Source organism: Corylus avellana, chromosome ca7 (genome assembly GCF_901000735.1).
Source record: "Corylus avellana chromosome ca7, CavTom2PMs-1.0".
Taxonomy (NCBI): Eukaryota; Viridiplantae; Streptophyta; class Magnoliopsida; order Fagales; family Betulaceae; genus Corylus; species Corylus avellana.
Genome location: NC_081547.1, coordinates 3,300,163 through 3,326,293, shown reverse-complemented (window position 1 = coordinate 3,326,293; position 26,131 = coordinate 3,300,163). Strand labels below are relative to the sequence as shown.

Genomic DNA, 26,131 nt, shown 5'->3' with positions numbered 1-26,131 from the left:
GATAATCGTTACTATTAATAATGCGGTAATGCCATTTTCTTTTTCTTTTTTGGTTAATTTATTCGTTGGCCTTTTCTTTTCTTTTTTTTTTTGTTCTTCAATATTTATAACGGTTTATTTAGACATTTTCCGTTGAGAAGTGTCTACCCACCTATATCTAGTCTATCTCTTGTTTATCACTTATTCATTTTTTTTTCCCATCGAAATTTATCTTCATGTGGTCTCGCTGTCTTGAATTAGGATCCCTTATATTTTTAAAAAATAATAAATTTTCAAATTACATAATTTTGATTGTTTTTAGCACCGAAACGTTTGAAAAATGTCACTTATTAAAAACGTGATATGTTACAGTTGAGAATTTAGTATATTTTTATCAAGTTCTTATTTTTTATGTTGTAAAAAAGCTTTGAGCAAACAATTATCTTTTGATTTTAATCACAAAATAATAATAATTTAAATTAATATTCTAATGTATATATATATATATTTTGGGTGGGAAGTGGGAACCAAGAATTGGTTGATTTTTTGGTAAGTAATTATGTCGCAATTGTATTAAATTATTGACATTCATGGTCCTTGTATCCGTCTGATACGCATTTGGAAATTGAAGCCCATAATTCACGTACTGACCCTGTGTTTCTCTCAATTAGATTCAACAATTTGAATTAGCAGACTTCTTCTCCATTGAATTTCAAAATCATTTCCGCCGACGCCTTTTCCATAAATCATAATAGACCTCACAACACAAATAAACAAATGTGTGCCTCACGAATTAGATAGCACTTTCCAAAAGATTGCAACTCTCCGCCCACAAAATTTCCTTCCAATTGTGTTAAAGATTTATTTTATTTTTATTTTTAATTCAATATTTGTCTTTTAGAGTACGAGATTCTCAAATTCATTTTAAAAAATGCACATAACAAGATTTTCTTCAACCCATTAAAAAAAAAAAAAAAATGCTAGATATCATAATTCTATTCAACAAGATTGACATGACACTCCTAATATTTGGCATTATTCTTTTAAAAAACAATTCAAAAAATAAAAATAAAAATACAAACAATATAGTACAATTGGACAGGACATAAACAATATACTAGGACTAGGAATGTCAAGGACACAAATCCATATTCTTTTTAGCTTTATTCTTGTTGAAGTGACCCTGGAATAAAATGCTCATGCTTTCTTTAGTTCCTTTTGTGGGTGTGGCTTCGTTTTCACGTGATTATTGTGTGCGCTTTTTTTTTTTAGACAGAAGAATGATTTGCCACTTCATGAAGCGTGGCTTTCAACCGATTGAGCTAACCCTTAGAAACTATTGTGTGCACTTTAAATTCTATGAAATAGATAACACTTATTTCTCATTTTTGCCAAAGCTACCCAATCAAGAAAAAACATATGCCACAGAAGGAGTCAACAAAGAGTAACACAGCTCATTTCTCATTTAGCACCAGTAGTTCTATAACACAACAGCTCATAACATTGCTCAATGCATTGATGAGACAAATTCTGTTCAATCGCAGCTCAACTTCAGATAAGTTAAAAATTATGGGAGCCTCTCCTAAGCAATATGAAGACTTACAAAAGGTAGTAGAAGTTGAAGCTACACCATATTCAAATAGTTAAAAGAGTGTCACACAGTTTAGCTAACTTCAAAATTATGGTCTTTCCCTCTTGACATCCTCATTGGGGGCACTTCTTCCTGGGTGTATGCTGCTTTCATACAAAGCATATGTGAATAAGAAAATATCTTTATCAACACGATTTCACAATGGCACCATCGTTATGAAGAAAAGGAGATAAAATGCATCGGAATATATTCACCTTAAATGTGGCGTGAGTATAAGGTTGTGTTCTATATCCTTTAGAAGCACATCTTCTGACTGGTCTCTTCCCGGAATGCATGTTTCTAGAGAACTGCTGTCCTTTAGATCAGATGCTTGTGTATTGAAGGGAAGTGACACTGTTGCAGTAGCTCCCAGCTCAATTTCTTTCAACAAAAATTTTACATGTCAGACCAAGGGCTTAAGAATACTGCACAGGTGAAAATCTATTATAAATGACATCTTGGATCTGGCACTAAGATGCTGCAAGCATATTGATTAACTGAACAATGAAAACATGAGGCCTGGAGACTCACCTAAAGGATTAGTATCAAGATGGTTTACATTTGATTGCTGATGCCGCAAAATGTCTCCCCTGCAGATCTCCTTCATGTTCAACAAATGTCAAATGGCTACTATCATTTCCTTGATCTTGTATTGTATGCCTTATTGAAGGAGGTTTTAACTTACCTCGGAAGATGCATGCAGCTGAAAGGGTCCTAAATGAGCCTGGAATGAAGATTCCAACCCAAATGGGGTTTCTGAATTGATAATATTTGACATATTGGAAACAGATGGCTGGTTTGATGCAGTGCATTGGTTGGGTAGTGCAAAAACATCATGCAATGGCGTTTCTTTGTTCAAATGATGTGTGCCTGTCATGTTGAGATGCAGAGGCCTATATTCCTCACGAAGGTCCATTCTCATCTGGGGGTATTGGATAGGCTGCAATGCCCCTGGCAAGCACATGGGATGCAAACTCAAGCCGTTTCTCATTGATAACATCTGAAATGTGATCACAACATAAACAGAGGAGCAAGCCTTAAATTGAGATTCGCATCCAAGGAGACAAGATATAACCCAACTAAAGCAGCATTAGGGCTCAGCAATTAAGCATAATTTAAGCTTCCAGTAGATTCCTCTGAAAATTTATTTTTAATTGGAACCTCTCACAAGTAATCCGGATCTTGCAATCTTTTATCACAGATTTCTCAGTTGGCTCCAGTCATTGATAGTGGAAAAGGTATATAATACAAAATTAACTTCAAGAATTAAACTACGTAGTTTTTCAAACCGACAAAAAAGCATTTGTGGATATCTGCAAGTTATTGAAAGAACTATGTCCCAAACTTCCAACGCTAGGATTGAATAATGTTCCTTTTGTATAAGAAAACCTAGTGAGAGTCTCTGTGGCTTGTGGCTTGTTATTTGACTTTCTTTTAGCTTTCACGATTGAGATCTAGTTTTGCTATCACACAAATCTTGGATGAACCAATATATTTGGGAAGCTATACATGGACTTACATCCAAAATACTTCCACTATAAATCATATGAAATGGGCGTAAACTTTTACACACCAACTCAATATATGTATTCAAACATTAAGGGTACGTTTGATACACGAAATGGTTATTACATTAGAAAAAATGAACACTGTTTATTAAGAATGGAAGAAGCTGGAATGAAATAGTCTTGGTGTTAGAGTATGTGATACGGATATCCTTATCCTATTGGAATCCAAGGCTTATCATATTCTTTAACAACACCAAGGCTATTCCATTCACAATAAAAGCTATTCCTTTCCTTAATGGAATAGCAATTCAGCGTACCATACGTATCCTAAGAGTTCTCAGATATGCATGGAACAACAGGAAGACTAGAAAGACAATATGAAGCCTCTGTAGACAAAGGAAGGGTTTTTTTTACAGAGAGCCACAAACCTGTACTTGAAGCTGAAGCTGCTTTAGGTATTCAATAGCTTCATCAAGCATTGAAGCCTTATCTGTCTGCCGAAAAAGAAAATCATTCAATTAAATTGCTGAAATGGCTCTAATAAATTGGAACCAATCAACCTTTATAAAGGCCAAAGTTGGTTGCATGTGTGATTCTGTACCTTGTTGGAATTTGGAATCAAATTCTGCAATGCTTTCATTTTCTCGTTAATCCTGCTCCTCCTTCTCTGCCCATCAAAACCCAGAAAAAATAATATAATGGAAACGAACAAGATTTAAAACTACCAGATCAGAAATTCAGAAGCAGATGCTTAAACGCACGCCAACCTTTTCAGACAAGTTATGAACTTCCGCAGCTCTGCTTCTCTTTGATGAACTACGGGGAGGAACCGGCCTCGCGGACCCATCTTCCACCAACGTTTCAAGACCCTCCTATGTTTAGAAATCACCAATGGCTTAGAGCAAAAAAAAAAAAAAAAAACATTTTTTAGTTCTCTGTTTTTTGGCAGAGACGCTCTAGCAAAATTCTGAAATATATTATGTTCTCTTGGTTGAAATTCCTATAAACGAAAAGCACAGTCAACTCTCTAAGCCAACTTTGAGCTATATACTTTCCTCCAGTCCCAAATTATGAAATGATTAGGAATCACTAATTTCTTTGCTTTCCCCACTTTTTCTCAGTGACCAAACGGAGCACTAACCGACACGCAAACTCTACAACCAGCACGACATCGTATTCCTGGAAAGTTCAGAAACTTTACTATTCCAATTAGATGCATTACACATCTCTGAGCAAAGATCCCACCTTTCCAAGCCAATCAAAGAAAGACACACAAAATTTATTAACTTTTTTCCTACATTTTCTCAGCAACCAAACAAACAGAAAAGTCCAAACTTTAATTTAAAGTACAATCACCTCGCTTTCACAATCATACTCATCAGTCTCATTCTCACTCGCTCCAAGAGAAGAGGTGGACACATTCGAGAGGAAAGCACCGGAGCCAGTGGTGCTCACTCCACTGGAGGACTCAACGCCCGAGATCCCATCCTGGACGAGCGCTGATCGGTATGAAAGGTCAGGATTCCCCGGCAAAACCTTGGAGTTGTAGAGCTGAGCTCGTTCAGCCGCGTGGGCCATCAGAGAAGACGAAGACGAAGATGAAGATGAACCCAGAAGGATTTGATGAACAAAAAGCGAGATTTCGTCTGAAGTAGAAGAAGACGGAGGAAGCTGTGGGTGATGGGCTGAAGCTGAAGATGAACAGTAATGTTTGTCATACTCATACATATCATCCCCCATTACTTTCCCTTTCTGGGTCTCTTGGCTCTCAGAGAGAGAGGGGGAGAGAAAGAGAGAGAGAAAAAAAAAAAAAAGAGAAAGAGAGAGAGAAGAGAGAGATTGTTTTGGTTATGGGCTTTTGATTCAGTTTTGGTTTTCTTGGATTTGTTGCGTCTGTTGCTTTGTCTTTGTAAAAACCAAAACCAAAGCGATGTGCTTAGCAGAAACAGAGTGTATGTGCGTGCGTGTGTTTGCGTTTTGTATGCATGACTTGGGAAATTGTGGGCGGGTTCATACTCGAAAATGATGAAAGCCAAACAACACGCGCCATCAGAGCGAGTGGGGAGTAAAGTGGTTCAGATTCTAACCGAGGTCTGACATTGTTCTTTTACGGGATGGCCGGGGCTGTCAAAAATGTTAGAAAAAGAAGAAGAAGAAAAAAAAAAACAAGCTTTTGCTTGTGTTGTGTCAGGTGAGGCTCAACCAGCATTTTTCTGTGCGCAAAAATTTTAACGTTTTTGAGGTTTGACCCTTCATGCGTAATCCGTACCATATGCAGCAAACTTATTATATTTGCTTAATTTTTACTGGGATCCGTACTGAAAGGGATTTGTGTCCCAAGTTTTGAATCAGAGGAAAATGGTTTTCTGTGATCTTGTCCTGCAGAAGAAGTTTTGTCATCTTCCCTTCCAATGCTGTCAGATGAGAATTTTGCATTGGGTGAGAGTGAGATGGTCGATCCGATGGGTGCAAATTAATGTTGTTTTTCTCAGAGTATCTAAATCAAATGACCCTTTAGATTAACAGGGTTTATTGTTAAATACTTGTGTAAAGAATGAATTAAGCTAAAGAGTACTGTATATTGTCTATTCACCATTTTTGTAGGATCTATCAGCATCAGGTTATTCAAAAAGATTCCTATTCTTCTATCAAATATTCTGCATTTTCCTAAATACTCGGGTTCAAATGCCCATGAATTCACTGTTTGCTTATTGTTTATTTGATTTCGTAGATTTCTGATACCATGTCTTTTGCCATTTGTCAAGTGAGTAAACGACAAAGATGGAATTAGTACGAGTTAAACTTGATAGACGCCCCACTTTACACTGCCGTTTTTGCTCTCCTTTTCTTAACTCCATTTTATGGGTTTATGGGTCGGATCCTTGTAATTACAAGATGCCATGATGAAACAAACCTATTTGTTCAAACACTTAATGAGATAAGTGAGTCTTGATGGGCTCCATTAGTTCCCGGCCGTCACAATTATTGACGTGGACTTAAATTCATCCTTCCATAAGAACAAAAAAACATATCTATAATCTTTCTTCTTTCTCCTAATTTGAACATATGGAGTAATAATTTACACAATGTTTTTTTTAATTGAAGTCATGCACACCAGTGTTGTGTTTATCATTATCCAAACATATGATGAAAAGATATTTGAGGTTGTGGTCTTTAATTATATATATATATATAATTTGATGCATTTGAATAGTAAATGATAATGTTAGTTCAATTTGATCCAATCTTCTTGGCCCTGTTTGTCAATGGTCCTGGAACGGTACTGTTTCAGGGCTAGTACTATAGCTTTTTTTTTTTTTTTTTTTTTTTTTCGGAATAAATGTTTGATTGGTTTTAGTAAAAATATTTTGTGGAGAAAAGTAAAAAAAATATATTTTATATGAAAAAATGTAAAAAATTTATTTTGTAGTGATTTTTTTATTTAAATAATAATAATAAAAATAATTGATGTGGTATAAAAAATAAAGATGTTGAAATTAATTTTAAAGTGAATTTTTTTTTTTTGGGGATCGAGGGAGGCCAGGGCATTGGCAAACACACCCCTTGTTGTAGAATTACTCCCATCATCAAGTTGGTCAGAGAACCAGACCATTCACCATCTTATCATCCCCATCACCGTCTTGTCCGACCAAAACGTCACCTTAACTAAACACAGAAATAATGTCGTAAATATTTAGCAATATCTTTGGCCAGCCTTTTCATCCGTACCAGGACGTGTCTGGATCCGATTGGGCAATGAGATCTCGTATCCACCCTACGGAAGGGACCACCAGAGTATCATTGTCAACATCATCGACGTCACACGAACGTCGATCAACATCCACACACGGCAAGTAAATAGCCTCTTCTCTCTCTCTCTCTCTCTCTCTATCTCTTGGGGGTTCAGATTTTGGATGTGGACGTGGCAAGAGGATAGGGTGTTTAATCCCTTGAGATGTGCGCCAACCCCTTTATCATATAGCTGATAGGACGGCTCAGGATTGTTTACAAGTCAAATTGACTGAGCCGATTTGATTGGTGGGCCGTGAATTTTAGGAAATCATATATTCCCAAGGTATTGGAAGAACGTGGCAAGTTCTTATTTGTCTAACACAATCAAGTGCTGCTTCTCGTGATTTCGAGGATATCCGACGGCTCAGATCAAGGGGAGACACACTCTCGAGTACACCTAGGCGTCTGTACACAGCTTTTGATTACGACTCTCACGAAGGAAAATGCGATACATCACGCGCGCGTGGATTTGTTTTCCATAAGCTTTATTCGCGTGGATAAACAATGCCAACTAGCCTAGGGAACTTAACTTAACTTTTGAAGATTACTTTCTTTTCTTTTTTCTTTTTTCTTTTTAAACTATAAATGTGTTTGCTAAGAATAGTAATCACAGTAAAGGGGTTGAATATAATTCTAAAATAAAATTATCTTAGGTGTATGTGAGCAATAGGGTATTAGTTTCCTACCGACTAATTATGACCATTCTTTTTTATCAACAACAATTTAATTGATTTTGGATCATCCATTTTATCTCAGTAATCCTATGGATTAGTTATGCTCTTTCTTTGATTGGTTACATTCAAGGGTACATTATTCTTCTTTAAAAATGTTACTTAAACATGTGTGTTATTGGTTCCCAACATCATTGTTCTGCTAGTGTTACATGTTGGGTATCAAATGAGTTTTCTTCAAAGAGAAGCAAAAAAAGAAAATTATGAGTTAAAACGAAGAGAAATGCAAAGTTTCTATAAGTTTTATCTTGTCAATGTGTTTTGGAAGGTGTTTTTGTTTTTGGTTTGAAAAAGTATTTTGATGTGACATAAATATGAAAACTGTTTCTGTGCGTTTAAGAATATTTTGTGTTTTGAGCTGTTTGTTAATATTTTTGTTTTGGGAAAAGAAGAAGAAAATAAATAAAACAAAAATTTTAACAAGCAGAGCATTATTCTGAGAAATGCTACTAAAATGTTTCTTTGGGTAGCCAAGGGGCAGGGTGACGAATGAGTTTTCTTTAAAGAACAATGGAAAGAGTGAATCAAAAAGAAAATTAAGAGACAAGAGGAAGAGAAAGACAGTTCTACTATTCTAAAAATGTAGGGGTGGAATTACAATTTTAAGTTTTAGAGGCCCAAGTGAAATAATCAAAGTCGAGACTCAAGAGGGTCATACATTAAATAAGCGAATATATATGGGGGTCAACTATATATGTAGTGTAGAATTGAGATCAAATATAAGGTTAAAAATTGGAATTTCAAAAAATTTAGGACAAAATGGTCCCAACCATGTATGTAGTCATGCCCCCAACAACGGACACGTGAAATTATGATGAACCATTTCATGGTCAAAATTTTATTTTTGTTGCATCTAATAGTGTATATGATGCCAAGTCATTTAAAATTTTTAAATAACGTGGCAAGATATCCATCACTTGGCATAATGTACACCGTTAAATGCAACAAAAGAAAATTCTGACCATAAAATAACTAATCTTCATTTCAAATGGAGAATATCTTATTCCCATACCGACTTGTTTGACAAGACCCCTAGAATGCAACGGAGTGCAAAAGGCAATTTCAAGCCACCATTGCATAATGGTGAATATTGTTCAGCCTTGTCCAGTTGGTAACAGTCAATTCATTGCAGATATCATTGGGTGTCACTTGAATTAGGTAACAGTCAATGAATTGCAATGAATTAGGTAACAGTCAATGAATTCCAATTTCAAGCCATCATAGTTAATATCCTTGTGCCTCATCAAAATCTCTTCAACAGTCATCTCGTTGTCCTTAACCAAAAAAAACAAAAGATCAAAAATTTAAGACTACACAATAAAGTTTCAAACCGAGATGTTGCTTCAGAGACATGTGCAGTGTATTATATGTGAAAGAAAGTAATGTAGGGAGAAAATTAAATGTGGCAGCAATGATGGAATGAAGTAAACGTGCACGGATGAAGGTGACAATACAATCCCAAGGTTACACCGACCATGGGTTTACAAAAGACAGTATAGCCAAAGACTCAAAGGTAGAAATTTTAGGAACATGTCGGATTCGGCTAAGGTTCGGTTCTAATTGGAACTGGACCTGTTAGGACTGAGACACGTTTTCCATAACAAGATACAAAGAACACGTGTTCCGTTCCGTTCCGAACGAATTCAGTTTCAACATGACTTGGTCAAGTCAATGAAAACAGACCAAGAAGTTAAAGGAATGTAAATAAAAGCAGATGAAAAGGGAATTAAACATTAAGCAATCTGACAAAGATAAGAACGTAGATGCCCAGTGCTAGCCTGGCCCATGCAACGGCAATTAAATAAGGGGCATGCATTGATGCATGACAAGATGCAAGAGTTAATAGACAACTATAGACAGCCATTTTTAGCATTAGTAAAATTCTTTATTAATTTATTTCTTTTTTTGGCATTCAATCTACCAACCAAGCAAATATTAACTAGCCTCATAAAAAGATGCAAAACAGGAAAACATAATAATTTAACCAACGAAAAAAGATACATAGCAGCATCAAAGGAAAAAGTTTAAAACCAGGTTTCACTCCAGCAGGGATAAGAGACTAAGCCAACGAAGCAGCCTTCAAATAAGAAAGTTGCCATTTTAAAGTCACAGTTTCAAAACTTAAACGTTGTCTGAAAATAAGTCAAGTGCTCCTGAATTTCCATGGCTGAGGTTCCATCTATTAGCCAGCTAGTTGACAAGCAGGATATCCATGAACACCTAAGCAGCTCATGAACATATATAGAAGTACAGAAAATTTGGTTCTATAACACATCCCCTCCACTAGGAGGATTCCCTAGCATGTCACCCCAGCCATAGAAACCATTAACTTCTTGAGTAAAAAACAAGATCAAGAGGCACTAAGGTGTCTCATGGAGTTGCACATTGCTACAATGAAAAACCGTCAAAACAAAGCAACATAAAATGATGATGTATATAAAGATACTAAAGATGCCATCCCAAGGGCTGGGAAGCACCTTTCTGGTTTCATCTCTAGTTCGGAAAAGGAACCCTGAACTTAATTATCTGTGTCTCTACAAGCCAGGGCCATCTTTTTGCAAATGGGGCAGGAATTCTTCAGTACTAGCCACTGTTTAACACAGGTGAAGTGAAAGTCATGCCCACAATCTAGCTTCCCAAGATCATCTCCATCAACATATTCCTCCTGCAAAGTGTTTCCAGAAATGGAAGACAGATTGAAAGAAATAGCTTAAACAAAGAAACTATAAAAAGGATGCAACATATCTGCAGGTAAGAATCTTACTTCAGCAAAATCTAGCAAAGGCCCAAGCGGATAACAACCAAGAAAACTATGATATTTATCTTTACAAAACAAATTCCTATAATTATTTCATTGACTGCACTGTCTTATGGTGTTCTCCTTTCTATCTACCCCTGGAAGAAATAAAAATAGAATGGCTCATACCTGACAAATGCAGCATGGTTCTTTCTCTGCAGGAGATTCTAATGTGATGAACTCATATTTTCGCTGCCTCAAATTTGCGAGAATAGCTTCTTCGCTCAATCCAATGCCGACATTCCCAATGTGGTCTTCCAAAGCCAGTAATTCCTAAGGCCCAAAATTGTTACTTTCAAGCACTTTTCCAGAATGAAGGACCAGAAGTAAATGGTGACTGAAACAATTTATCTTAAAATTCTTTTTGGCCAAAGATATGGAAGTACTATCCTTGTAAAGAGCACACAAGGAAGCACTTCAAAATTCTAAGCCTACGATGTACTAATTTTGTGCAGTGTTACCTCATAAGACATGTTATCTACATCAAGACGCATGTCTTCATGCATATCATCCTCCTCAGGTACACCATATAAAACTGAAGGGTCAATAACCATAACATCCTGGAATACCAGCATCAGTGCAAATCATCTATAAGACCTTGATGAGATTGAGGCAAACTGGGGCCCATTTTGCACATTAGAAACCAATTCTTGCAAGAACTTCAAGCTAATAATTATTTTGAGGGAGTGTACAAATATGACAACTTACCCATCAAGTTTCTGCTTTTTTACCACCACTGATGATTTTAGCATTTACAATATGATGAAAAATAAAATGATGTTTAGCCTTATCACAGCAAAGATGGAACTTGATAGCAACATGTAGAGATCTAGCTAAAACCTACCTCAAATTGTAAAGCGCGACCCCTACGAACAAGTGCTACGGCATTTCGAACCTGTTATGTCAAAAATAAACATCTGATTAAGTGATAGTACATGAATACTGAAAAAGAAAACCAATTCATGGTATATAAGCTGCTTGAATATGCTTATTGGTTACATGATCCTTGTACACATATATTATGAGTATGTTTAAATTTGCATGTAGGTGTAAGCACAAATAAAATTTTCAAAACAGCAAGAAAAATGCAAACAGGAAGTATAATGTGCATTTAAGGAAAAATATTCAAAATTGAACATGATAAAACCAACTATCCAATATTCCTCATAAAATTTGGCTGTTGATCACAAGGTCTGGAGATGACCCAAATAGCACTTGATCATGGTCAACTTCGGAAGCCTACTTCGTGAGCTAGAAGCCAAGGCTTATTGAGTTTGCATAACCATAGATAAAATGGAAATATGTGGGGGAGGCGACAAATGAACTTTTACTCGTCTCTAAAACCATATTACATATTCTCACTTTCCAAAAGAACTTATCAATAAGGGTGGTACCATGCATCCAGGGTAGACCAAGGCCCTCTATGAACGGAAGCAAGTATATCCACTAGCAGTCACTAAAAGGATGTTAAGCAAACAAGAATCAGGTTAAAATACTAGAAAAATGTAGTATAGGATATGCCTGGAAAAGAACAAGGCCTTGCTTTAAAACAACGACAACGACCGGGTATTTTCTAGAGAAATATTATTTAAAGTTTGCCACCGAAAGGCCGTGTCAACCAACAAAATATTCTCTCTAGATGCTCAGAATGTTCTCTAGACATATAAGGAATGTTATTTGGCAAATTAGGGTTTCCTACCTCCTATAAAAGGTTGTATTCCCTATCATCTTAGAGGTGTGGAGGAAATGTGAAGTTTTTGCATAAAACGTTCTCTCCGCAGACCCTTAAAGAAGTGAGCCTCTTCTCCTTTTTCAGCAGGCATCCACTGAACCTTTGGCTCAGATTCAGATGAAGAGACATCATTTTTTATTGGAGAAGATCATGGTAAGTCTCTACTCTTAGTAGGCCTAATTTCCATTTCCTCTTCAATTTCTCTCCCTTGAGTCCTCCAATAGACCTACGATAGAGCCTTTCAAATTTCAAATTTTGATGCCTTGGGTCCAACATAAAATGGTTGGGGCTTGTGGAATTAGGGGTTTCTTAATCCTACAGGGTTGGAAGCTTCTTTTCTCTTTCCCATTTATGTTATAGTTTCAAGTTCCTTAAAAATTAAACAAAAACCTAGTGACATATTTCGTGCTTTCCCAATCACCCAACACCAAAAAAAAAATTATAGTTGGGTTGGGCTCACCCAATACTGAATCGTATACCAATAGATTTTTTTTTTTTTATGTGATCTTATCCATATGATTTCCCAAATATTCAGATTGCTGCTGCATATTGAAGAATTTTAAGTTCTACATCTCTTTCGGTCTTGAAAAAATGCTGTCATATGACTACCCTGTCTTATATATGATATGCAAAGAAGGGGTGAAAAAATAATAAGTTGAAATTCCATTGAGCATACCTCAGCTATCAGTCTGCTTACTTCATAAGTAGCACCGATGGACTGTGGTGCGGAGGGATTTGCAGGATAACCACCAGCTTGTCTCTGAGGTCTTGTCATCAAATCTGAATTCATGTATACCTGAAAAGGTCTTACATTACCACCTCTAACTGAAAGGTCCATTTCCCGTGCTGCTGCAGAAGTCCCTGAATATAGTGGGCAGTGACTACCCCACCCTCTAGACTCAAAGCCAGCAGATGAAGTGGTAGAGCGAGTCTGTGCATACTGTTCAGGTACATTGCATTCAGGAACCCCAGTAGGCACAGATGAGACATGAATGCCTGAAAGAGTGCCATTTCTTGAACCCAAAGCAACATTTCCCTGAGAGTTTGAATTCCCATTGACAAAGTTAATTTCTGTTGGATTCTGGGCTACATTCCCCCTTTCAGTTTCAGGAACAGGCAGGGTGTTTCTAGGAATGTTCCTTGAGTTCTGTTGCTGCAAAGTATCACCACCATTGACAGCATAAACAGGAGGAATAGAAGACACATCAGGTCTTGCATTTGTCAAATCATCCCATGGGGAAGGCTGCAGATTTTGCAAAGAGATGGGTGTATGCACAAAAGCCTGCTCTGGAGGAGTTGCATTAACTGGTAATGTTGCTGCTGAGCTTGAGGTTGGAAAGTGATCAAACGGAAAAAAGTTCGTTGGTTGAGTGTGTGACTGTAGATGAGAATCTTGTGTGGTCCCACTTGACAATATACGAGATGGTATAGAATCTTGTGGATTTGCAGCTCTCCTCAGACGAATAGTTCTATGGGAACTTTCTTCTTGTCCTGGACCACTTGAAGTCTGACTAACATTTGAAGAAATAATCAAAGGAGTTGATACATTCAAGCCGCTATTGGCATTTCCTTGGGCAGGAACAGCTTCCCATTCAGAATTTCCAGCTTGTTGACCTGAGCTTGAACTTTCACCCAAAGACAGTAGTCTAGGAGCATCTTCAGGTGCTCTTCTTTTGCAGGATACTCGCCTACCCTCTGATGAAAGACCCTCTCTGCCATCATCTTCTTCCAACACATATCCCGCAAGTCCAGAAGATATTACAAGTGGAATTGAAGAATCGTTGGCCGGTGGATATTGATCAGCTTCTACGTCATCAGGATTGAATAGACTCAGGCTTAAACCTGCCCCCATATCCTGATTGGCATCACTGTTATTGCTCTCAAACAAGGCATTTAAGTCTAGGTTCTGAGTGAGAGCACCAGAATTAACCCCTTGCAAAATCGATGGCTCATTTGTGACCTGACCATCACTCGGGAACATATAAGTGCTCTCTTGAAAAGGAGCAATATATGGCCCAGAATTCCTTCCTTGAAACCTTTGACCAGTTCCATCAGGATCATCAGCAGAAGAAAGCCATCCATCCTCACCTAATAATTCCTGAAAACTGATCATGTTTTGGACGTTCACACTGGACCTGGATTGACCCGTCCAGCCATTACCAGTGTGGCTATCATGAACTGCGACATCGGGAGGAAACACATTATTCAGAGCAAACCCAGGATTGTTGACATCCAGCCCATGGTCAACATAAAGGCCTTCAGGAAATGAGTTGTAGGTGCTACCTTGACCATTCATCTTGGTCGAAATATATTCACTTCGGAAGTCCAAAGAATGCCAGAGGGAGTCCAAACAGAAGGCCTTCTCTGCAGACCTGAAATCACACCACCTGTAATAGAATAAGATTTGGAATAATGTGATCTACTAATTTCATAACTGCAAAGCTATCCACAAATGAAAAGATTTGCAATTTAAGACATCAGTAGCAGACCTTTCTGCAACTATCACATTTACAAAACTGAAGAGAATTTTTCCTTACTAATGTCAAGAGAAACACTCAAACACATCTCCAGTTTAATCAACTTTCTACTGCCTTTCATAAAAATTTTAGGATTTTCCAATACATTTATTCTAAATTTTATCTTACTAGTTTCACTAGTTATATCTAAATAGTCCTCAAAACCATATCTGAATTAATTTTGTATATAAACACATTGTTTCTTCATTTTCTACCAGTTTCTACAATTTAATCTCAAATCATAGCCAGAGTTGCTGACAAATTGAAAATAATCCTTATCTCATTAATATGTGACATTTAGGGAAACCTCCAAAGTGCATTACAACTTCAGCTATCTATCTCCTCATTCTTTATCTCTATCCAAGGAGGATGTTACCAAGCACCAGAAAGACATCTCTGTAAAGTGAACTATCTTCAACTCATTAATCTCATGATCCGCTAGATTGTCTACAGTCCTTTCCGGTCCAAATTATAGTGAGAATTTCAATGTTACTTCTATGAGACCTCACCGCTTTATTGATTCCAATAAACAAATGCTAATTATTAATACTATTATTTGCCTAAATTAACCAAATCCTCCAAATGAACATCTACAGCACCCGTGCTCAGCGGCCATATTCTTCGTGGAGAAAGTGGCAGCCGAGGAAGAGGGCCTGTTCCTGCATTAAGATAGATTAACTCAAATATTACCCTTTCTAGAAACCTATGATTACTGGATGGTCCTCTCACCAACAGATATCTAACTAAACTGCCCCCTCAAACTTGTTCTGTTTGAATATTCTACTCCATCTGCAACCCATAAACCTCAATATTAGCTGTTTTTAGGTTAATAAAGACCATGTGGAGGACCCTTTTTAGAATTTAATATTATTCATCTATAGACGTATTCTTACTTGTAGACATCTCTTCACAAATCCTTTTTCTTCTTGTCCTATAATACTTCTAATATATCCCTGAAAAAATATCAAATAAAAGATACGATATATATATTCCCCATAACCAGTTCAAACAAAAAGCTTCTTGAGTGTTCCAGGCAAACTTAACCATTTGTACCCTTCCAAAATAATTTTAAATTTCTAACAATTTACTTAGTAAACCAAACAAATCACGTTCTTACATACATTCAGCCTATAAAACACGAAATGACATCTATGTAGAAAGTAATAATAATCATGAACTTCAGAGCTCTTTCATAACTTCTCCCAATTTCACCAAAATGTGTTGAAATAAAGTGCCAAGTGTCCCACCAGCTATCGCCTACCTGCAAGTTCTCCAAAACGGGAATAAAGGGGAAAAAAAGTAAAAAACTACTTAAGTACCCTCCCTCACTTATGAGGGCTCTAATATTCTCTAAATGTGCCCATTGAAGTCTAAGACCTTTGATGTCAAGCAAAAGTGTGATACAAAATGAATGGAATGATGTCAAGCAAAAGTGGATTGCAGTTGCAGTGTGCATGGTGAAATTTTGGACACGAAGCATTGACCATTCACATCTAAAAACCATAAAACAACACTTATATATAGTACTTACTAAGCCCCACCTACAATTTCTTCCACACTTCAGCTGTGTCCTAATTCAATGAATTGAATTTACTAGGAGAAGAAATTGGGATTATGTAATTGCTAGAGAAAGGAAAAACGCGCAAAAATAAAATCAGAAGACTAAATGAAGGAGCATTAAATTTTCAGAAAATGGTATTCAAAATCATTTGCAAAGAAAAAATTTAGAGAGACAATACAAATTCAAAGCAAACACAAGTATGAGAAGTGATAAAAGTAGAACTTGGCACACCATCCATTATCATTGTACCTCAAATGTGATAATTATTTTCATGCAATATGCCATGCCACTACAAACCTACTATGTAATACATTCTGTCCAAAACTAGATTTTGTGTTAGTAAATGTTTATGAAGAAATGATACGCTAAAAATAAAACAAATAGCAAATAAATAATCAGGTATATAAGGAACTGAAAGTGCCTAAAGGGATTAAAGACTTCTAGAAGCAGAAGGCAAAAAGGAACACCAAATCTAACTCGTAGATAATATATGGATAAAAAGCTTAAGAGCTAAAATAATATTTTCTTGGAAGTTGAATAAGTACAAGTAACAAAGCATTCAAACTTTCTGAAATAAAAAATCAACAATAAATGGGTTCTAGTATCTAATAAATCAATAACCATACTTCCAAAGAGATTATATACAAGTGCTAACCAACACTGGTTAAGGACAGAAGCACTCCAAGCTATTCCCAAGTCATAACAGATACAGACTCATGCAAGCACACAAACACACATCTTGATGTACTTAGTTCTACCATTAGAAAAAAAAAATTAAAATAAAATTCATACTCCAAACCTTCAGGTTCAATCCACAAATATATTTACTTACTTGTATCACTATTTAATAGAGAAAAAAATACATGCATTTAAACCCATAAATCTAGAGTTTTCATGATCATCAGGCTCGAGAGGAGGTCACAGACTAGCTGCATAAAATGGAGTAAAGGGGAAGAAAATATTTTCTTGCATATTTAACCCCAAACTAAATAAGTAGGAATATTATTCAGAAGGTTATGAGAACAGTGGCAATCTCAATAATGCGACAAAATCATTAGTCCAAACATGATTAGACACCCAAATTCATTGATAAAAAAAGTTGGAAAAAATAACAGAAACAAAGATTATCAAGAAAATGAAGGCAATCTACTTAAAAAATCAACCTAACCCAATTAGTGTCAGTAATCAAACCTTAAATACCACAAAAGTTCAAAACAAGTAAGCATTTACAACAATCAATAGTACAAAATTAAATGCTCCAAATAATTCATGCAAGAAAAAAATATTAGGATTTACATTCATGGAACTTTTACAAATAATGAGATGAAACAAATAAAAGAGTATTTATAACAACAACAAAAAAGTATCAAACAGAAGAAGAAAAAAAATTAACACCCTCACAACCATTTAACCATATTGACCATAAATAATTCAAAGGATATGGAGAAAATTTTACAATAGAAAATGTACCATCAAGGTCACCACAAAAAATTCATGTAACCCTAAATGATGGATGGAATTAAAGATGCCTATAAAAGACTTAGACACTGATGGATGCATATGTAAGCATCAACAATTTTCACTTCATAAAGCAATAAACTAATTTATGCAATTACTTAATAGCAAACAAAATATATTCAACAAAACATTTCAAATCAATTGAAAGAAGGAGCACCTTCCCCACCACTGGCATCGATCCTAACCCAAAACAATAAACAGATGAAAACATTTATTTATGGCATAGGGACATAAGGCTATTGTTTCATTCAAGGTAACCTTAAATCATATAGAATCCTAATTGGTTGAATGATCTAGCCATAAACCTCTAACATATGCAGGGCAGATATCAACAAGAATGCATGCTTGATAGTTGCTATAAAATGAGACTGTTTAAAGATAAAATAAAATACTAAGAGAGAGAGAGAGAGCAAAAGGAAAGAATATTGAAGAAGGAATCCCCTCTAACCAATCTTGTCAAAAATAAACCCTAAACACCAAACAACAATTTAAAAAGAATGATTTGGCATAGTGACTAGGCCATAGGAAAATGAAAAAAGTTTGGTAAATTGATTTCACATTGAGATGAAGAATTTATACATTTAGTTTCTAAAGATATAGCTAACATACATTGATGCATGCATGACAAGAAAGCTATAAAAATGCACTAACCTATATCCTTTGATGCATGTATGCAAAATCATTTACAATATTTAAACTGAAGTATCAAAATCGACACATCCATGAAATTAATCTATGGGAACATAAATTACAGAAGGAAAAAGGATGATAGAAAATATACTAAACTATTAGCAAAAGCAAGAAGGATCTTGCCCTATGCAATTGTAGATAAACCTAAATTACAAGGAACTACAACCTCAAGAAATAGGATTTTCAATAACCAGTAGTAGAAGATGTCAATCAGGAGCCTAAGGTCACAAAGGTTACCAAAATTATAAATAAATCTTTCAAAAAAATCAATCTTTTAGCTTCACACTAAGAAATGCATGAATTTTATAATGAAGAGACGAATCTTTAAAAAAATAAAAAGTACTTAACTCCCAAAATTAAATTAGATTGATCATGAAAGATTACTTCTGCACTAGAAGAACCATCTAAGAACCACATTTCATCCCAAAATCAAAATATACAAATAATTATCATCAATCCACATAGACAATCCCATATACATACATACATATGCACATACATATATGCATCAATTGACTCAAAATAAACCATAAAGGATTTTTAAAAAAAAAAAGAAAAGAAAAAAAAATTTTGATTCAACACAATTAAATGGAAACAAAAAGTCCAAAACATAATTTTTTTTTAAAACACAAACAGAGATTAAAGAACATGAAAGATAACTAGGCGCAGGCACAAGATTATCATCCACTGATCTCACATATAAGAAGTTGAAAGAAAAGGGTTTGTTTATACCCAGTAGAAATGAGAATTGGTTGACACAAGAACTGAACAAAAGAGTATGCTTTTTCTCTCTTGGCTTTGTATGAAACAAACTGAGAGTAAAGACAGGAGCTTTATAGAGTGAAGTGGGGTGGAGCATTAGTGGCTGGAAATAGTGAAATTTACAAGGATAGACTGGAATCATAATTTCATCCGAGAAGAGACAACTTTGGTAGTAAGGTGGCATTGTTGGCTGCAAACCAATTGGTCGTGGATTCAGTTTGAGACCCTCAGTCAGTGAGCCTCGTGTCACTTCCCTTTGCATGACTCTCTCTCTAAGAAACTGAAATATATGGAAAGTTGGGGAAACAACTCTGCCTCCACCCAGCGCCGTTATCTTTCTTGAACGCTGTGTGTTTTCTCTTCTATTTGATTTTTTCCCTCCTCGTGCCTATCGGGTTGCTTTCCAACCTGCCTTAATAGGATCTGGGTTCTTTTATTATTATTTTATTTTTATTTCTCTTTTCTTCCTCTTTAAGATTTTATTCTTTTATTTTGCCCTCGCCTTCTAATAATTTTCCAACAACTTTGTTGGAAACAAATTAGAAAATGAAAATAAAAATCTACAAACACTCAAAAGTAGAAAAATATTTAAACCCAAAAAAAAAAATAGAGACTTCTATCTTCTTTTTTTAAAAAAAAAAAAAAATGAAGCATTGGCTAGGATTCTTTGTGAATTCTTTTACTAGAAAGGATGGTCTTTTTTTTTTTTAATAAATATTGAAAATTATTTGGGTAGAAAATGGCAAGATGTAACATGAGTTTGAATATTGGACATACTATATACTTTAGATTTAATTAAATTGATAAAAAAAATACTTGTAATCGATCCCGACTAGTTGGAACTTAAGATTTTAACGAGTTAATTTATATTAAGCATCTCAATTATTAATTTTGCTTTGTCGTTATATGATGTTTTAATTGCGATGAATGTTGTCGATTACGATAGTTGTTAGACGGTTTATAACGATGTTATTTAGTTAATAACTTGATGAATGTCGTTAATTCCGTTACCGTTGTATCGGTATTTCGTTTATTTCGTTACCATTGTATCGGAATTCTAGTTGATAATATAATAATTTCCCTATTAGTTCTATTGATTTAAAACATCAATTACACAACTAAATCTAGTGAATATTTTCTTTGAATTGGACAATCTGAAATTGCTTCATTTATATTATATTAATATGTTTCATTGTTGCTCTAATCAACATTCTCAATTTGAAGCTAATTGAACTCAAATTACTAAAGATGCATAAACATACAATTGTATCAAGAGCAAACAAAACTCTTTTATATGGTTAAAAATTAAGCAAATCATCAAGGTAACTTTTGAAATTTGACTAAACAATTAAATCAAGCTAGAGAGTTCCTCAATACTTGCAATTTAAATTACAAAATATGCTTATAATTTTTAGTGACAATGGCATATTCAAATCAAGGGATATAATAGGTTCGTTTGTAATTTTTAGTGGGAATATTGGCAATTATGTAATTGACTTGCATGAAGAGTGTTGTCCTTTTGTGTCAAACTCCAACATTGATTTTCCCTTTTTTTTAATGAGACATAGTCACAGTCGATTGAGTTACATCTTAAGGACAACATTGATTTTCCCTAAGTAATAATTCAAAACCAAAAAAAAAAGTGCACTTAATTCCTTACCAAAATGCATATATATAAGACAGACTAATTAATTTCAAAATAATATACAGCATTAGAAAGCTTACCATCTAAGAAAAGGTGCCGATTTTTAGAGTAGATACACTTTTAATGGTTCATTATGATTTTGCTTAAGCGTAAATAACCCTGAGTTATCTTAATTAAATATTTTCCAGTGAGGACACTCTTTATTCATTTTGGTCAAAATAAGGTTGTAATTTTTGTCATTTGCTTCTTGCATGTCTGGAAGTTGAATGAAAAGCATTTTAAAGGAGAGAGTATGAGAGTGTGGTGGCATAATATTAAGAATCCAGGTACATTGTCTAGGTTAACAGCTTTAGTAACATTTAATTAATTAATTACCTTAAGAGTATGTTGGTGTTGTTGCCAATGAAGAAATTATTTATTCATTCTGCCCAGAACAGTCTCATGATTAAATTAAACGCTACCATTAAAATCTACGGATTTGGCTCAAGTGCTAAAAAAAAAAAAAAAAATCTAAGAATATATATTTTTTAACCACTTATAAAGAGAAGCCTTATGATCTTGTCCCTGTCCATGCCCAAATGAAAAAGAAAGAAATAGTGAAACTAAATCTAAACCATTGAAAAAATTACAAAAATTTCAATTTAATTTCAAGTTTTTCCACAAACCACTTATAAAGCAGAGCCTTATCCTTTCTCTGTCCATGCCCAAAATCGGAGAGATGTACGGTCGACATCGCACGAAAAAGAAAAAGAGAGCGAAATTAAATATGAACCGGTGAAAAAATTACAAATCTTCTGTATATATATATTTTTTATCGTAAGCGAAATTCAAAATTCACTTAATTTTTAAAATGCCAGTTGGATATTTGTAATGTATTGATAGTACCAATGCGATTAGCTAGAGCACCATTCACCATTTGTCAAACCCTAAAACTTTGATGTTAGTCCCAATTTGCATAACCGTTACAACCATGCAATAGCTAAAGTATCCTCCACATGGCCTTCAGCCCTAATTTCAGGTGGTAGACGTGTGAGCCAGACGGCTTAAGGATGATAACATGTTGATTTTCTGTCTTTATATATAAAGGTATGGAATTTAACATTTCAAGTTGGGAGATTTATATAGGAAAAATGTTATATATCATATTTTTATCTCATTTTGTTAATGTAGTACTGTCAATTATCCTTTGAATCGTTCATAAGGGATAGTTCGATCGGCTGAGAACCACATTTTATAAATCAGAGGTCACTAGTTCGAATTTTCCTCTCTCATTTCTCTTACATTTGTGTGAACATGTTAACAAATAAAAAATTAGTTTTTGAATAAAGTGAGATAAAATATGCTCAAGTAGCTCGGCTGCTCAAGAAGTTGAACTAGCAGCTTATTCAACCCGAATTAGATTCTAAGGGAAGGGCAGAGCCTCACCTTGCAGTAGGAAGGCATTCGTTGCTAGGACGGGTTCACTTTGATTAACAATGACGTAGTAGTTTAAGATCTAATGGATACTTTTCCCTATTTTTTAAAACTTTCACTTCAATTGTAATGTGTTATCCAAATACTATTAAAAAAATAAAAAGATTAATAACTTTTTTGGTACCTGAATTTTGAGATTTTTTAATTTTTTTCTTTAGGTTTAAAATATGACTAATTTAGTACATCAGATTTTGAAAAATACCGAATCACCACCTCTAGTTTAAAAAATTCCGACCACCCCTAATTTGACCTTAGGGGTGGTTTAGCCACCCCCAAGGCGAGTTTGGAGGTGGCCTAAGGGCCAAAAACCTTTTTGGCCCTTAGGGGTGCCCGAAACAACCCATGAGGTTGGTTCGGCCACCCCTCAAACCGGCCTTGGGGGTGCCTGAGCCACCCCTAAGGCCAACTAGGGGGTGGCTAGTCACCTCCATAGAATTTTTCAAACTTGAGGTAGTAATTCAGACTTTTTCAAAATTTGAGGTACTAGATTAGTCATGTTTTAAAACTTAGAGGAAAAATTAAAAAACCTCAAAACTCAAGTACCAAAAAAGTTATTAACCATAAAAAAAAAAAAAAAATTGCAATGTCTCCCCCACCCCACTTTTTTTTTTTTGTTTGTTTGAGGAGTTTTGGGCATCAATAGACCAATAAAACTACCTTGAATTGTTTCATTTGTATAAAATCAAATGATAAAAAAAAAAAAAAAAAAAAAAAAAGCTAAAATCAAAGTCATACTTGCAAACATTGAGTGGTTTTTGAACATTACGGTAGACTTTTCTTCCGTAAATATTAGAAAAATATTTGTATGCATTCCCTTTAAGCTTAAACATCAAGCGAGTGCAGAAATAATATATATATATTTTTGACTAAAAAAAATATATATTATTGATTGAAGTCAGAATTGGGGCAAAGAGCCCACGTGGTGGGAATTCTATTAGTCAACGTTGCACCTTTTAAAACCATTCATTCACAATCAATACACGAAAACAATAGATTGACACCTTTTAATACACAACCAATACCAATATCATTCCTCCCTCGTAATATTTTTTCGCATTTGATTAATAAAATAAAATAAAAATGCACGAAAACAATAGATTGACACCTAAGCTACACATCAGATTACTACCCAAAAATAATATTAGCATAATTTTTTTTTATTTTTTTACTTTTTTTTTTTATAAAAAAAATGTAACCTAAATTTGTAGCAATAAGACATAAGTTATCTAAAATTTAAGTTAATAAGAAATTATTAATTTTATTTTTTAATATAAATAAAATATAAATTATAATCAACCGTTAATTGACACACGTGGCTCTATCATTTCCCAAGTGGACAACAACGTTGAATGCAATGCAAGATTATGGGGTCTGAGAAAAGAGCGAGTAGTTTCTTGAACAATGACGAAAAAATGAGCACATCCTTTCTCCATTTCTTGTTGAGTAATTTATTTGTACAGCTTTAATCTATTTTCTGGGCTCACGAAAAGTAGCTTAACTCTCTGACCCTTTCAAGTTTCAACCACGGCGCTCTACCACAAAAGCCCAGAGAGAATCTACCTCTCTACCTCTCTGTCTCTCTCTCTCTGTGTGGCTGTGTGAGAGGAAGAGCCGAAGAGGATGAAGGGAGAGGCAGAGATTGATCGGTTACCGTTAGACTTGCTGGCGCATATATTCGTGATGATTACTTCCTTCACCGATTTGGCTCAGTATGTTATACGACGACGTCTTCTTTTACCATGAAATTGAATTCGATCATTCTAGTTTTTGTTATTCAACTCTTTGGTTGATATGTATTCATATATGTATGATTTGGAATGGTCAGGGCGAGCAGTGTATGCAAGAAATGGAAGCAGGGGGTGAAGCAGTCGCTGGCTCGGAGGGAGTCTCTGAGCTTTTCTGGTCGGAAGATGGACGATGACTCCACTGCCCGCCTTGTTCGCTATGCCTACAGCCTCAAAGACCTTGACATGTACACACTCTCTCTCTCTCTCTGATTTTTTTTTTTTTTTTTCCCCTCAAATTCTGTGTCTGTTTCGGTTCTTGATGGTAAAACGTGGGGCCGGACGTTTCTGTGAAATTCCCCTTTGCTGATTTTCTTTATAATTCACACATTTTTAAGTGTCAGAGAGAGATAGAAGTGAATTTATTGGTAAGGATATCGAATGAAGAAATTCAATGGGATTTTCATATTAGTCATAATTTTCTTGGATGCCTGGTTATTGAAGGTTGTAGATGTGTATTCGGCTAACTCTATTAGAATTGAATTTCTAACTTGTATGTCGTGAAATTTGGGTGTATTTGCAATTGTACCAGATGAATTGGAAAATCTGTGGTTTGTATTGGCGTGTAGATGAATCCTTACACAGGAATCGGACCAATTAGTTGAGTGGTGTATCAAGATTTAGAAGGGATCGAACCAATTTCTTCTTTTAGTTTCTGATTTTTCTTATATTGTTTTCAGTTCAAGGAGCCGCTGGGGTTGCCAAATAACTGACAATGGACTTTACAGAATCTCTTTGGCGAAGTGTGTCAGCAACCTGACATCCATATCTCTATGGGGTATGACAGGGATCACAGACAAAGGTGTTGTTCAACTGGTATGTGATAGTTTCTCTTAGCTTGCAGCTGAGGGTCGTGCTTTTCATTATCTATATCATCCCAGAATTTATGCCTTCTTCCAGACATATTTGTTTTAGAATATGTATGCATTTTGCTCTGCTTTTTCCGACAGATATCCAGAGCGCATTCCTTGCAACACCTCAATATTGGTGGCACATTTATCACGGATGAATCTCTATTTGCCATTGCAGATAGCTGCCCACATTTAAAGGTGAGTTAATTCTCCTGATTCAACAAGGGGGTTTTGATTTTTGACTGCAATTTATGTGTCATTCAAATCACAAACTTTTTCTGTTTGTCAATTTTCATCACGCATCACATACCCTTTTGGGGGCATTGTTTCCATGGCATAAATAGATGTATGTCACTTGTTCTTTCCAGACTATAGTCCTATGGAGCTGCCGCCATGTAACGGAGAGCGGGCTTCTTGTTCTGGTAAATAAATGTCGAAAGCTTGAATCTATCAATGTGTGGGGGACCAGAATTCCTGTGGACTGCTTCATTGGTTTGTTTACCATTAGTCCAGCCCTTCAGATTAAAACGGGAGGACTGCTATTAAATGTTGGAAGCATTTCTCTGTGGCCCATCGTATAAGGTTCCCAAGCTTATGGCTGTTTTTCTGTACAGATTGTTTTCTTTGTATCTCCATATTGATAAGTCTATCAGCACAATAAAAAAAAAAAAGGTGAATATACATTTAAACGCAATAGGTAAACTCGATCTCCTTATCCACATTGCCCATTGCCAAAGTTAAGAGCGCAAATTTTCGTGCTCACAATCAGACTCAAAGTCGGCCATTGGCAGTCTTGCAAGATTCTTAGCCAATCGTGACAACAAAATACTTTACTTAAATGAGAAACTGCATACCGTATATCATTTCTAACAGTATCAAATATGAACTCTTTTGTTATATCCGGTGAAATCATTAGAAAACGACCTGAATGTATGTTAGACTAGAAAACCCAAAAAAGAAAAGAAAATGTAGAATATTAGAAAGATAACACAACTGTTTGGAAAATCTAGCAACATAACGGAATCACTGCTACAAATGCTATGTCATACATTCCCCTACTTCATACTATGCGCCAACATAAACCTGAAACAAAGAAAGACATGAAAAAAAGAAGTTAATTGAGTACAACAAAGCATAAAAAGAAAGATAAAATGAGCAAAGA

At 35.3% G+C, this 26,131-nt stretch overlaps 3 protein-coding genes across 9 annotated transcripts; 1 reads left to right on the top strand and 2 right to left on the bottom strand.

The window, feature by feature from the left end:
• Positions 1-1,413: 1,413 nt before the first annotated feature.
• LOC132187684 (transcription factor SPATULA) lies at positions 1,414-5,107 on the bottom strand. 4 transcript variants are annotated; one of them, XM_059602076.1, is made up of 8 exons: positions 4,474-5,107; positions 3,885-4,012; positions 3,719-3,779; positions 3,546-3,611; positions 2,295-2,609; positions 2,141-2,210; positions 1,825-1,990; positions 1,414-1,716 (listed from the first exon to the last, which is right to left on the bottom strand). In XM_059602076.1, the coding sequence occupies exons 1-8, from the start codon at positions 4,855-4,857 to the stop codon at positions 1,659-1,661; spliced, it is 1,248 nt and encodes a 415-aa protein (XP_059458059.1). In that variant the 5' UTR covers positions 4,858-5,107; the 3' UTR covers positions 1,414-1,658. The 4 variants fall into 4 exon arrangements, with proteins under 4 accessions (XP_059458059.1, XP_059458061.1, XP_059458060.1 ...); XM_059602078.1 differs by having other exon boundaries at positions 3,719-3,784; positions 3,885-3,989; positions 4,474-5,102; XM_059602077.1 differs by having other exon boundaries at positions 1,414-1,713; positions 4,474-5,101.
• A 4,581-nt stretch (positions 5,108-9,688) lies between these two features.
• On the bottom strand, positions 9,689-19,398 carry LOC132186395 (E3 ubiquitin-protein ligase MBR2-like). Of its 4 annotated transcripts, XM_059600358.1 has the most exons (7): positions 19,187-19,398; positions 14,453-14,556; positions 12,846-14,347; positions 11,282-11,332; positions 10,899-10,997; positions 10,567-10,710; positions 9,689-10,305 (listed from the first exon to the last, which is right to left on the bottom strand). In XM_059600358.1, the coding sequence occupies exons 2-7, from the start codon at positions 14,463-14,465 to the stop codon at positions 10,159-10,161; spliced, it is 1,956 nt and encodes a 651-aa protein (XP_059456341.1). In that variant the 5' UTR covers positions 14,466-14,556; positions 19,187-19,398; the 3' UTR covers positions 9,689-10,158. The 4 variants fall into 4 exon arrangements, with proteins under 4 accessions (XP_059456341.1, XP_059456338.1, XP_059456339.1 ...); XM_059600355.1 differs by having other exon boundaries at positions 12,846-14,556; XM_059600356.1 differs by having other exon boundaries at positions 12,846-14,541.
• Positions 19,399-23,772: 4,374 nt separating this feature from the next.
• LOC132186398 (F-box protein At5g67140) lies at positions 23,773-25,580 on the top strand. Its single transcript, XM_059600360.1, has 5 exons — positions 23,773-24,043; positions 24,160-24,306; positions 24,799-24,934; positions 25,069-25,167; positions 25,338-25,580. Exons 1-5 carry the CDS (start codon positions 23,955-23,957, stop codon positions 25,548-25,550), a joined length of 684 nt encoding a protein of 227 aa, XP_059456343.1. The 5' UTR covers positions 23,773-23,954; the 3' UTR covers positions 25,551-25,580.
• Positions 25,581-26,131: the final 551 nt, after the last annotated feature.

Excerpts from the sequence above, each read along its gene's own strand:
- LOC132187684 (XM_059602076.1), bottom strand. The coding sequence starts at position 4,857 with ATGGGGGATGATATGTATGAGTATGACAAACATTACTGTTCATCTTCA. Across the intron at positions 3,612-3,718 it reads TGATTCCAAATTCCAACAAG|ACAGATAAGGCTTCAATGCT; the intron begins GTACAGAATCAC and ends CTTTTTCGGCAG. Across the intron at positions 1,717-1,824 it reads ATACTCACGCCACATTTAAG|CAGCATACACCCAGGAAGAA; the intron begins GTGAATATATTC and ends TTTGTATGAAAG.
- LOC132186395 (XM_059600355.1), bottom strand. The coding sequence starts at position 14,465 with ATGAATGGTCAAGGTAGCACCTACAACTCATTTCCTGAAGGCCTTTAT. Across the intron at positions 10,998-11,281 it reads GTCGCGCTTTACAATTTGAG|GATGTTATGGTTATTGACCC; the intron begins GTAGGTTTTAGC and ends CTGGTATTCCAG. Across the intron at positions 10,711-10,898 it reads TAGATAACATGTCTTATGAG|GAATTACTGGCTTTGGAAGA; the intron begins GTAACACTGCAC and ends TTTGGGCCTTAG.
- LOC132186398 (XM_059600360.1), top strand. The coding sequence starts at position 23,955 with ATGAAGGGAGAGGCAGAGATTGATCGGTTACCGTTAGACTTGCTGGCG. Across the intron at positions 24,307-24,798 it reads AGCCTCAAAGACCTTGACAT|TTCAAGGAGCCGCTGGGGTT; the intron begins GTACACACTCTC and ends TATTGTTTTCAG. Across the intron at positions 25,168-25,337 it reads ATAGCTGCCCACATTTAAAG|ACTATAGTCCTATGGAGCTG; the intron begins GTGAGTTAATTC and ends TGTTCTTTCCAG.